Source organism: Arachis stenosperma, chromosome 2 (genome assembly GCF_014773155.1).
Source record: "Arachis stenosperma cultivar V10309 chromosome 2, arast.V10309.gnm1.PFL2, whole genome shotgun sequence".
Classification (NCBI taxonomy): Eukaryota; Viridiplantae; Streptophyta; class Magnoliopsida; order Fabales; family Fabaceae; genus Arachis; species Arachis stenosperma.
The window spans coordinates 104,672,364-104,686,417 of NC_080378.1; the positions used below are offsets into that span (position 1 = coordinate 104,672,364).

Below are 14,054 nucleotides of genomic sequence, written 5' to 3' on the forward strand. Positions count from 1 at the left end.
AAGAATAACTTGGGATAATTTAACAAGAACTCATCATTATATTACTCATGGTGTAGTGACAAGGATTGATAGTGATATATATGATGATCACAAATATAATGGAAGATGAAATAAAAACAACCCATGCAAGGAGAGGGACAACACATACTCATATCAACTTGCATTGCTTTTAACCTTTCTCCTCCGTACACCTACTTAAAGAACCCTCTTTAATTAACCACACTAAAGCAAACGATGTTGTTTTATTATTGTCCAGTATGATAAGAAAAAAAAAATTAAAATACCACTATAGTATATAGAGTTTAATCTTAAATATAATAATAGTGCAATTAAAATTTCAAAAACTAAATCGATATATTACGTAAATTTTACGGACCACTTTAAAAAATTTATCATTTAATTTGCAATTATATGGCATCTAATATTTAAGACATGAGGTCATGGACATAGCATAATCATAATCGGATAAGACCGAGTACTAGTATGTATAATTAGTTACCTTCATTTACCTGTTTTGATTAATTTTCCATTTTTTGATAAGTTCTATTTTCAACACTTAGGACCGTTCCATTTCCATTAATGTTCAAAATATTGTCCATATATGTCACTTTATTTTCTATGTGGATCACACATACATTATTGATACTTATGCCTCCTTAATCTTTGATTGATTGACTCACATGCTTATGTGGGGTAATATCATGATATCAATCAACCCTTACCCTTTTTTATTTTTAATTAAATTTTCACAATGCTGAAGAAATATCTCCTTAATTACTATTATCTGCCTGGCCAAATGCAGTAATTTTTCTATTTACTTGTATATAGTCCCCATCTTCACAATAATTAACATATGTGGGCCAAAATAAAAAAATGGAAGTTATATTCACCTGTTTAATTTATCCCAATTTTGCACCGACAAAACCTACTGTGACATCAGATCCAAGTTCCATTATATTATCTTAGTTTATTTTAGTTTTGCACATTATTTTTAATTTTCATGATTTTATGTTGGGTTAAGTATGATTTTGGTCTCTAAGATATAGATTAAAAATATTTTTTGTTCTCAATTTTTTTTTTTACATACAAAATTGTTCCTAAAATTTAACTTGATTTTAAAATCATTCTTACCTTAGGGACTAAAATTTTACAAAAGTGACGGTAAAAGCAGAGACAAAGGTAGATCGTGAACAGTTTCTTCTTCTCTTCTTTTTTCCTTTCTTCTTCTTCCCTTTCTATTCGTAGGAATAGAAATACTCTTTCTCTTTTTTTTTTTATTTTATATAATTTATTTATTATGGATAACTTAGTCAAAAATTTTAATATTTAAGTAAAAAAATCAATTTTAAAACTTAATTTTAAACTTTAAGGACAATTTTATATATATAAAAAAAGTAGAGACGAACAAAATTTTTGACTTATACCTTAAGATAAAATCGTATTTAACTCTTTCATGTTTAATGCTTACTATTTATTAGGAGGTTCCTAATGACCTAGAAAAACTGAAAATGCACTAAAACATGAAGCACTTGTATAATTAATAGATGATGAATTTATCCTATAAATTAATTATTAAATATAAATGTTTTATATATAAATTAAATAATTGTATATATTTTTTATTTTAAAATTATTAATTAATATATAAAATATCAAATATGAAGGAACACCAAAATCCATCTGTATACCACATGATTAGCTTCAACCTTCAAGCTAGGCATGGATCTCTGATCTTTGAAAATTATATTTCCAATGCTGATGTATATACATTATACAGCACCTTAAGTGTGTGTTGGGTCGCATATGGTAACATTTCTAAGAAAAAATTAATTTGCCGCATCCCTTCTAAAATAATTATTGTTGCTTTTTGTTCATTTTAAATGTTACACACTTTTGTAGGAGGAGAGGAAGTAATAATATATATACACAATACTGAACAACCCAAATTGTCTAAACTTATTTAATATATTACATTATCTTTAGATGATTATGAGTATATTATTTTATTTTATTTCATTCCATAACCATCTTTATTTAATAAAAGAAACAAGCTAATATATATATATTTTTCCAATCATAATGTAGCATTAATCTATTTGTAAAAAAAAAAATACTATTTATTTATCATTTGCCGACCCAAACCCTACCACCTTTTTAGGTTTGTGCAACAATTTTTTTTATATATGAAATAAACTAAAAAGCAACTTTTGGAACCAACATATAGGCCAATAAAAGGGAAAAAAAATAGTATTAATACATCTCATACACTTAAAGACAGAAATCACTTTCAGAAAATTTTCAGCAATTATTTAAGATCACTTAGGGTTATTTAATATCATCACTCTTTTTGGCTTAGACAGTTGGTCATAGTTAATTAATATAGAAGCAATTTTATAGCCATTATTAATGGAGGTTGATGGAGACAAGGAATGTGGTCCATATAAAAAGACCATAGTATTGGAACTAATTTGTTGGTGTGGTAGGTTAAGTTGAGTAGCCCCATGCATTGGGGAGAACAAAAAAATGTGACCCACAAATATAACAAAGAAAAATTATTACATACACTATAGAGTTAAGTTACAGTTGGTTAATGCTAGGACACTAAGCTAGATATAGAAATTAACCTTATAGTATAGGTATGATATATTATTATTATTAGATTTAGTTATTCTATTTCCTCTTTATAATTTTATTAAATTTATAATTAAATTTTTATTTTTTTATAATTAAATTTTTATATTATTTTTAATTTTATAATTAAATTTTTTATATTATAAAAATATTAAAATTAACTGAACATTTGTTTACAGATTAAAAGTATTTATAATTAAAATTTTAATTATATCTTTTATTATATATATTTTTAAAAAATATTCTATTAATTTTAATATTTTTGACATAAAAATAATTTAATTACAAAATTAAAAATAATTAAAAATTCGATTAAAAAATAAAAAATTTAGTAAATTTATAGATATTAACAAAATAATTAATATTTTTTATTATTAATATTATTATTATTAGTATTATTATGATTATTATTGAAATACTCTATTAAACAGATTAAAATTATATAAAAAAATTAAATTTTTTATAATTATTTTTTATTATTTTATTAATATTTAAAATATAAGTCTTAGTATTTTCAATTTTTTTTATCACATAAAAAAAAATTTATAAATTTATATTTTTACCATATAATTTACTTTAATATTATTATTATGAGTTAAGATGTCCTGTGGCTACTATTGTAGTGACGGCATATATATGAGAATTTCTTGTCAAAATTTCTAAGTTATTCTGACATTTCATCATTAGAAACTGTTGATGCTTTGAAACTGAAGACTGATACAGGTATAGAGTAATAATTGATCTAAATAGATTAGTATGTTGAGGGTTTCAAACTCGCTAACTCTATATTTTAGAGATATGATTAAATTTACCAATTATTGAGGGTAGGTTCTAAAAGTCCAAAGCTTGTTGGAATGAGAATTTACTTTGATAATGTAGTAATTGGCTACTTTCTTGGTAGAGCAATTATTGTGAGAAGTGGATGAAAGTACAAATTTTGAAAATAATTAATGACGGAATTTACTTGCATAACTTTTTGTTCAAAATTGAATTACATATATATGCTATTATTTTTGAATTTGAGATAAAAACAAAAGAATAAACAAGTGGTGTTCAAAACTTGATGTTCCAGTAGAGATAGTTATGAGAAAAAAATACGTACTATTTACATAGGTTTTTTTTATTAATTTTATATTAATCTTTTTTGGATCAACAAAGATTAACTTCTAACTTTTTAAGTTATAAAAACAAATTATATTATAAAATAATTCTTTTTAAAAATTTAAATCAATAAAAAAGACACATAAATATTAATATTAATTTAAAACATTTTATCCTAATATAATCAGAGGCTTTGCATGTAAGAGAACGAAGAAATTTAATTAAGTTTCAAAAGAATATATCGTTTAATTACTACATGATATATTAATAAGAATGATTGCAATCTCTAAGAAAAAGAAGCATATACTATAAAACTATCCAAACGTTTTGATGATTGGGCATTTGAAACAGAAGTTTGGATTAATTAAGGGAAAATTTACATAAATGGAAATACAAAAATAGAAAATAAAATAAAGAGATTACCAGAAAAGTAACGGATTTTTTTTTATAATAAAATAAAAAATATTATTTCTCCAAACATGATTTTTGAACTTTAATTCATTAAATACGATTTTTTTTTTTTACATTTAAATAAGTTTGCCGGACCTCGACAAACTCTATAAAAATATAAATTTTATAGAGTTTGCCTAACCCCGACGAACTCCACTCAAATTTTCTAAAATACGTACTTTTAATTCATATCATTATTTAAAAAATAGTATATAGATTTACAAACAGTATATAGGAATACACAAAAATACACCGACAACAAGTATGACTTCTTCAAGAATTTTTTTTAATTATAAATTAAAAAAATAAGTCATATTTAATAATGGCAACCATTATTATCGTCTCTAAAAATATATAGGTACACCGAAATAAGACATATTTAACAAAGATTTTTTTTAATTATAAATTAAAAAAATAACTACTTTCCAAAAAATAACAAGGATGATAATGGTTACCATTGTTAACTTTTCAATCTGATATATTTGAAGTGGATTATTTTTGGAAAATAATTATTTTTTTAATTTATAATTAAATTTTTTTTGTTAAATATGACTTATTCCGGTGTACCTATATGTATTTTTAGAGACGATAACAATGGTTGTTATTGTTAAATATGAATTTTTTTATTTATAATTAAAAAAAATTCTTGAAGAAGCCATGGTTATTATCTGTGTATTTTTATGTACTCTTATATACTGTTGGTAGATCTATGTACTATTTGTTAGACAATAATATGGATTAAAAGTGCGTGTTTCAAAAAACTTGAGTGGAGTTCGTCGTAGGATTAGGCGAACTTGTCAATTTTTATAGAATTCGCCGGATCCAGCAAACTTGTTAAATGAAAAAAAAAAATCGTATTTAAAAAATTAAAGTTTAAAAATTATGTTTGAGAAAATAATAATTTTTTTTATTTTATTATTAAAAAAACATATTCCGAGATATCAAATTGTATTCAAAATTCTTCAACTCCATTAGGTCATGCCAATAAAGTATGTATTTAACTTATTAATTTAAGCATGAATAAAAAATAAAAAATAATAGTTAAACTTAGGCATGCTGTTAGTGGTGCCAGAGAAAAAGTTGAAAAACTTTGAACAAAAAACGCCAAAGAGCACTAAAATGCTTCATGGGAATAAGAGAAGTCTCTTGTTCCCTCCTTTGTTTGAGTTCGGATCACGTGTAACTAATAATATATAGGTGACGTCTGTGGTGGCCTAACAATAGGTGGCTAAGTATGGCCAAAAGGTTGACTAACTTTTTAATAGATGACACATGGCAAAAAATTTATTCATCATACATTTAAAAGGAATGTTAAGTGTAGTAAGTGCCATAAATTACTGATGGCAAAAAGGAAAATGCAATGCAAAAAACTATTTTTGTCTTTTGGATCTTATAATAATTAAACCAAAAAAACTCTTGTTATTTTTAATTTAAAAAAAATGATGATAATAAAAAAGAGAGATAGTTCACAAAAAAGAAAAAAAAAACATATAAGATGATGAATTACTTTTTTTTAAATATATTATATTTGTGAAATATACTAATTTAATTATACATTTTCATTCATTTAAAAATAGTTTTATCTATCCATAATAAATTTAAATGTTACTAAGATTTATTTTTTATATTATTATATTATAATTATTTGAAAATAAAAAGATTAGAATATATTAAAAAATTATACCTTCGTAGCTTTTTGTTATCAATTATTTTAATTTTTTTTCTTTTTGTTTTGTTTTATAATTTCGTCCACTTTCAATTTTTTTTCAATGTAATTATTGCTCTTGAAAAATTATTTTAAAAACAAAAACATTAATATCTTAAATATGTAATATATATTCGATTTGTTTCTTTTATCTGGTCAGTTTAATATTTTTTTAAAGTATTACCTAAAACTAAAAAAATAAATACTTATATGTAGTTATTTTCCTATAAAATTAATAGTTGAAAGTTATTACATAATAATTTATTCAAAATTTTAAATATATCAAATTATCTAAAATAACTATTAATTACATGTAAGTATTAATTTTTCAAGAGCAATAACTACATTGGAAAAAAAATTAAAAGCGGACGAAATTATAAAACAAAACAAAAAAAAATTAAAATAATTGATAACAAAAAGCTACGAAGGTATAATTTTTTTAATATATTTTAATCTTTTTATTTTCAAATAATTATAACATAATAATATAAAAAATAAATCTTAGTAACATTTAAATTTATTATGAATAGATAAAACTATTTTTAAATGAATAAAAATGTGTAATTAAATTAGTATATTTTACAAATATAATATATTTAAAAAAAAGTAATTTATCATCTTATATGTTTTTTTTTTTCCTTTTTGTGAGCTATCTCTCTTTTATTATCATCATTTGTTTTTTAAAATTAAAAGTAGCAAGAATTTTTTTGGTTTAATTATTATAAAGCTCAAGAGACAAAAACAAATTTTTGCATTGTATTTTCCTTTTTGCCATTAGTAATTTATGGCACTTACTACACTCAACATTCCCTTTAAATATATGATGAGTAAACTCTTTATCATATATCATCTATTGAAAGGGTAGTCAACCTTTTGGCCATACTTAGCCACCTATTGTTAGGCCACCAGAGACCTCACCTAATATATATATATATATATATATATACTTCACTATAATAATAATAATACAGCAAAAAAAAGAGAACATATTAATATTTAGTTCGAGCCTGAGACGCTCTCTAACTAACATTAATCAATTAAGTAATAAGCTTAAAATAGAATAATCAAGTCCTAATGTTTTTGTAGGTATATCAAGTGTAAATATATTTAGTAATGGACCATATATAATATCTAGCGCTTTATTAGGGTTTCACGTTTAATTCATTTACTTAAATCCTATAAAATTTTGAACTCCTCCCCATCATATTTAGCTCCTTGAGATATCTTGAAAACTTAGAAGCAATTTTTTTATTTTCCTTTTTATTATTATTTTTTTTGGAGACTGTATCTAACATAGCGACGGATCTTATTCACTACTATATATGGATGCAAAGTCATACTTATTATAATGATAAATCCCATCAACTGATCCATCAAATTTAGTTTAAGGTTAATGCTAATCAAATAATAGGATAAACTATATAGATAAATTGATTATTAAAATTATATAAATGTCTTAAATTTAATTTAATTATATGCATGTCTTATTTGACTTTTTATAAATCGAGCTACATTTTTTTTAATGTAAATTGAATCTATGCTATACCAGTAATAAATTGAATTAACTTGATTCGATTAAGTATTATACATCACATAGATACTAATTTGTATTAGTAATAAATCGAATCAAGCTGATTCGATTTAGTTTGTATGTATTATACAGTAATAAATCGAATCAAGTTAATTTGATGTACTTTTAGTACAATATATATATACTAAATCGAATCCAATTTGATTCGATAATTTACATAAAGAATTAAACAAGGGAGGTATATAATCAAATTCAATTTAAGACATATATATAATTTTATTCTTCAATGAATTTATCTATATAATTTACCCAAAATAGGGTAAAACTATCGCAGCTAATAATCTTAGCTTTTGTAATTACATTGCTTCATAAATTTAACAATATACGATGAATTTACTACTCAGGTTGGTTTAGCTTAAAATAAGACTGTAGCTTAAGATTATTGCTTAATCACAAAGGTAAAGCATATATAATCAATAAACAGTACACAAAATCAAAGTAGTTTAATTTGCTTTGTATATAATTAGTACTAGAATTTTTCAAACCCTGAACCTAAATTATATCGTAATGTATAAACTTTTCTTGCTCGAAAATTATGTGAATTTTCTATAAAATTATTATTAAAAATATAACAATTTACGTATAAATTTCTTATCAGCTTATGTTTGAGAAAAATAATTTCATAGCATAATATTAAAATTTTTGTGATTAAAACACTCTAAATTTAAAATTTAATTTTTATTGACATTATTTTTTTTCTTCCAACATACACAAACCCAAAAATTTATCAATAAGATAGACTATTAAAACATCAAGAAAAGAGGGACCAATTAGAATAAAACATGATATACACCACCAAATCCAACATTGATTTAGTGAAGTAATAAATAAATTTATCATCTTCTGATTCATTTGAAGTTCAGATTGTGAGATAGAAACATAAACATACTAACAATGACGTTGGCAATTTTTTAATCGAAATTAAGCCAAACATATATCCTAAACATCTATCCATAGTTATCTACTGCTACCAAACATACATATCTTTATAGGGTGTCAAGTCAAAAGATAAGGTCCATAAATAACTAGCTAGACAACCTATTTGAGATATGCTAGATTATCAATAACTCAATCTAGTAACTATTATTAAAAACTGCATAAATAAATAAAAAAATTATAGTTTTTACGTATGTATTAAAATAATTAGAGATATAATTATTTATGTTATTATTTTTTATCAATTTAAATTTTTAGAAGAAATAATATCATAAAATAGTATTAAAATTTTATGTTCGAAAGATTTATTTAAAGTTTGATCCTTAGTGAATTCTAAAAAAAATAGCATAAAACAAATAAAAAAAATTTCTTAAAAAAATTAAGCAAACACAAAAGAAAATATTATTTAAAAATACATATTAAAAATATAATTATTCATATTATTTTTTTTATCAACTTAAATTTTTTTTAAAAAAATATCATCATAAAAATATACACTTTCTTTTCTCCTTTTAAATGATTTTTATAAATTTTAATTGTTTATCTAGTATTCATTTCTATCAAATTATTATAGTGGCCTTCTTCCTTCACTTAGATAGACAACCAGCTGTAAGGGATCGACATTAAAACTACGAATGTTTTTCTAGAAGACTTTGGAATAGGAGAAAGATAACGATGATAATGATCTTAACTCAGATTCTATCAATAATGATGATGATGCAAAAAGTGTATATATATTCTATATTAGTTAGACCTTATTTTTGACTTTGACATTAACGGTTTGAGTTTAATTTCAATAAGATCAAAAGTTAAAAGGGTATAGTGATAATTGTTTTTGGTCAGAAATAATTTGCTGAAAGATGTAATACATATAGCATTTTCGTATCAACACACCCAAAAAAGGTGCAATATAATCTATAAAAAAGGTCCACCATATATAATTCCATAAATGTATGCCTACTATATGAATAGTAATCATTATGAATTTGGTCAAAAACCAAACAGATTCTTAGAATTTTATCAAATCCCAATCTAACTTTTTGTTAATATTTATATCGAGTAAACACTAACAAAACATCACTTTTTTATTGTTTTTTTATTATTTAGCAATGATTTTTAACGTTGCTAAATTTTTTGTAAGAGTTAAAACAAATCGTTAAAATATAAAAATAACTGTTGCAAAAATGTTGTTTTGTTATTATTCGATATAAATATTTCATGACAATTTAAAAGATATCGCTGATTTGAGTGTCGTCAGACGTCAGTGAATTTAGTGATGATAGACAATTATTGGTAGCATTATTGCTAAGTTGTTTGTGATAGTTTTGTGTGTATAAAATTGTCGCTAATTTATAATACTTATTCGATGATATTTTCAATTATATTTAGCGATTATTTGAAATCGTCACTCAATTATTAGTTTCTATGATAATTCTTTACTATATTTAGTGCTAATTTAAATTATTATAATCTCTCCATAAAGTCAAACTCTTCATTTTTAAATGTGTGTTGGAGTTCAAAATTGCCACAACCTCTCTAGTATTAGTTGTTATTACATAAATAATTTTTATTATAAATAATAATTTATTATATGAATACAAATACTATAATATCAAAGATTTTCTTCTTAAAAATAGAATTCCACAAAAATACTAATATTGCATTTCAAAATATAATATATGTAGCAAGTTTTACGTAGTCATAATCCTACAAAATGATAAATTCAAATAACAATTTTTAGCATGTTTTCCAAATATGTAAATTCGAATAACATAATTTTAACATAGAAAGCTAACAATAATTTTAATCATAAAACTTCTTAAGTGTTAGATAATCTATTTTGTTGAGGATTATGACTAATAGAAAAACATCATCTTGATTATTTGCAATGGTAATTCAAAATCTATAACATAACATTGAAAATATAAAAATATATATTTTAGAATAAAATAAAAGACAACAAAATATATCATTGGTAACTTTAGTTTTTACATGACAATATAAGTATATATAACCATACAAAGAAACCATAAAACAACAAGTGGGGAGAGAAAAAAGTGGGAAAGAAGATAAAAAAGATGAATTAAATGAAAAAATTGTTTACATGAAATAGTTAGCTTGCACATTTTGATGATATCAACATTCAGCTAATGCAGAAACAAACTTTTAGATCTGTAGACAATAAATAAAATGGGTTATATTATCAAGCCTTAAACTTTAAGTCAATTTTTCTACCTTCAATTTTTTCCAAGAATATAGAGCTATGCAATAATATGCATCTAAAACATCCACATGAATCGGTATTTATGCAAGATTTGCCTATTTCATATTAATCAAACACCCACCATGATTTTTCATGGGTGAATTCCAACTTTGGCATGAAGAGAGAGAGAGCCTCCACTAAAGCAATGAATTGAATTCTTTCAAACAACTCGGTAACCACTTTAACCTTACCACAATGCAAAAAGATTGGTTAGATACTAAGATTCAATACATGCTAATACAGCCAATAAGATAGGACATCCTATAACAAAAGTTAGCTTTGTTGGTTTAGAAGTGTGTATTTGGATTCACGTTGGTCAAACTAAAATTTGAATGGAAGTAATTTTGTAGAATTAATTTTGGGTAGAAGTGTGTTTGTGCCAATATAATTTATGTTTGGCAATTTTTACTAAAATTGATTTTGATAATATAAATATTGTTTGGATAATATTAGTTAAAATAACTTTTAGATAAATAATTAATTAATTATTAAAAAATATAATATTAAATATAATATTATTTTTTTAAATATATTTAATCTTTTTAATATTTTTTATATAATATTTTTTTATAATACTTTATTTTAATATATTATAATTTTTTATTATTATAATAAAAATTAATATTTATTTAAAAAATTAAAAATAACATAAAAATTGACAACTTCTTAAGTATTTTTTTATAATAAAAATTAATATTTATTTATTAAATTAAAAATAATATATAAAATAATATATTTTAGTACTCTTAATAATTTTATTTTTATTATTATTTTAGGTTCTAATTTTTATAAGTTATATTTTTATTATTATTTATAATTAATTTTTTATTTAATTTATCATTTCTGATAAAAATAATAATACATATTATAAAAAATTAAAATAATAAACAGTGCATAAAAATTAGAATAATTATTTTAATATTTTTAGTATTTATTTTAAAAAAATTATGGAAAAACCAATAATAACTAACAACAACCTAAACGTGCGTTGAGTAAATGCAGAAGTTATAATTTCTTACTTTTAGTAAACGAACTTTTAAGGTACAAAATCACGATGCACTTTTATCCTTTTCAACGTATTTCACAAACACATCCGACATCATAGACCCAATTAGGATTGTTATCTAGGTTAATCATGAAGAAATTGAAAAAATAAATGAATTGACAAAAATTAGGATTATTATCTAGGTTAATCATGAAGAAATTAAAAAAATAAACGAATTGGCAAAAAGCATCTGAATATATTATCTAATAATATAAAAAAGTTTGGCAAGATCAAAGAATATTAGAATATAGTCATCTTATTTATAACACACTTGATAAGTTGGTTACATTGCAGTTGTAATTAGTTATATTTTTTATGGCTTGTAAGTTAATCATTGAACTATTGTATAGCTAGCTAGCAAGCAAGCAAACTTTTCATTAGACATCATAAAAATAAAATATATAGTAGTATGCTATATATGTTCTGCAATCATTTTTCATTCAGATATACATGAAGTATTATTTTTTTTGAAATAAAGAGCTTAATACAATAAAGTAAAACATTTAAAAAGTTCAGAGTTACAATACAAACACTAAATAAAAAAATTAAAATTATCTCTGGCAATACAAATACTAAACAAAAAAACTAAAATTATCTCTGGCATTATTAGATCAGGATCAGAAGATATGCTACTACTGTGGATTAGAAGATAGATAGATAAATGGATAGATAGATGGATATGGTTAACTGATCATATCACAAGATCTATATTTGTGTGTCCTAGATTATTAGAAATGAATGGGGCCGTATAAGATTAAATAATGAACCCTACTTACCTTGGCCTCAACTAACCAAATCAAATCATAACAGAATATGAGCTTCCTGTGACAAGTTCATAAAATTGATTTTAGCATTAGAGCTCCCTGTACCTACTCATCAATTTTTAACACGTAGTTGGGAAAATCTACCAGCAGAGATCAATAACTTTATTTTGCCAAATACATGACTAAATATTACAAAATTAATGTTTAGGTTGCAATACTTTTTTAGTTTAGTAGCAAAGATAAAATGATATTTGCACCCATCATAAGTAATGGCATCATTATGCTACAACATAAACCACGATTCAACTCTCTAAAGGAAAATATTAGATTTGTCATTACATCATTAAACACAACATTACAAACAAACCATATACTCCTACCATCAAAGTCTAACAACTAAAACACTAGTAATAATAAGCATAACCTCTCAATATATGCTAGCTAGCTAGTTATTAATTATTAGAGAACTCTAGACACTGGACCTAAATACCTTGTTATATATTAACCCTAAACTAATCACTACCTAGTACTAATAAATTAAGCACACATACATTAGAAGCTAGCATATATGATTAGGATTATAATAAGACGATGGTACTACTTGTTTTGGTTCTTGGTGACAAACTTGGACTCATCAATCTCAACGCCTTCTTCTTTAGCACGCTCTTCTCCAGATTTCTCCATGGTGCTGAATCCACCCTTGCGACCCATCTCTTGGTACCCTTCTGTTCCCAACTGTTCCCTCCTTGTTTGCCCTCCCTTGCTTCTTCCTGATAGTGAAACAACATCTTTATATCATATAATTGCATATTCATTTATATAGATTTAACGTAACATTATTAATTTATTACCGAGATTATAATAATAATAATAATTAATAACCTTCAGCAAGATGCTTCTGAGCCTCAAGGGACTTGCCACCAGTTCCACCAGGGACCACAGTCTCTCCCTGTTTTGCCCTTTCGTCAAGCTCTTGTTGGTTTTGTTGCTTAGATGCCATGCTTATAACTTATATCTATGCAATAATTTAGTTGACTATACTGGACTCTTTGCTCAATATGCTAACATAGTCCTTGATGAGGCTTTATATAGGCAACAAATTTGGGTTGCATAATTAATACTAAAATTATTCGATAGTAATGAAGAAAAATCAAGAACGTGACAACTACTTAGAAAGGAACAGTGAACATGGCCATGCATAGACACGTGCGGTGCATGCGTGGCAAAATATGAGTAAGACATGTAACGCAATTCCGAAAATGACACGATGTCCAGTTATTTATTTGGAAATAGGACAGCTAACTTTTAATATGAGCATGTACTCTTTGTTCTGTTGCAGGTTTGTATTCTACAGTGTTTCTCATAAGTTTCTTTAGTTTTTATTAGATTTTAACTAATTTCTCTTAAGCATTGTATTGTTTATTCTTTCAAGTAGGATTGTCATGTGTTACAGTTAAAGTGCTTTCAACCTTAGTCTTCATAACACTTGCGAATTCGCTTCCTTAACATATGAACTATATGTATTCAATCCGTACTCTCAATTTTTCAATTCCATCTTACTTGATACG

General features: G+C 24.0%; 1 protein-coding gene across 1 annotated transcript; it reads right to left on the reverse strand.

The window, feature by feature from the left end:
- Positions 1–12,967: 12,967 nt before the first annotated feature.
- On the reverse strand, positions 12,968–13,527 carry LOC130960748 (protein SLE2-like). The gene is made up of 2 exons (XM_057886202.1): positions 13,369–13,527; positions 12,968–13,256 (listed from the first exon to the last, which is right to left on the reverse strand). Exons 1-2 carry the CDS (start codon positions 13,484–13,486, stop codon positions 13,084–13,086), a joined length of 291 nt encoding a protein of 96 aa, XP_057742185.1. The 5' UTR covers positions 13,487–13,527; the 3' UTR covers positions 12,968–13,083.
- Between the last annotated feature and the right edge of the window lie 527 nt (positions 13,528–14,054).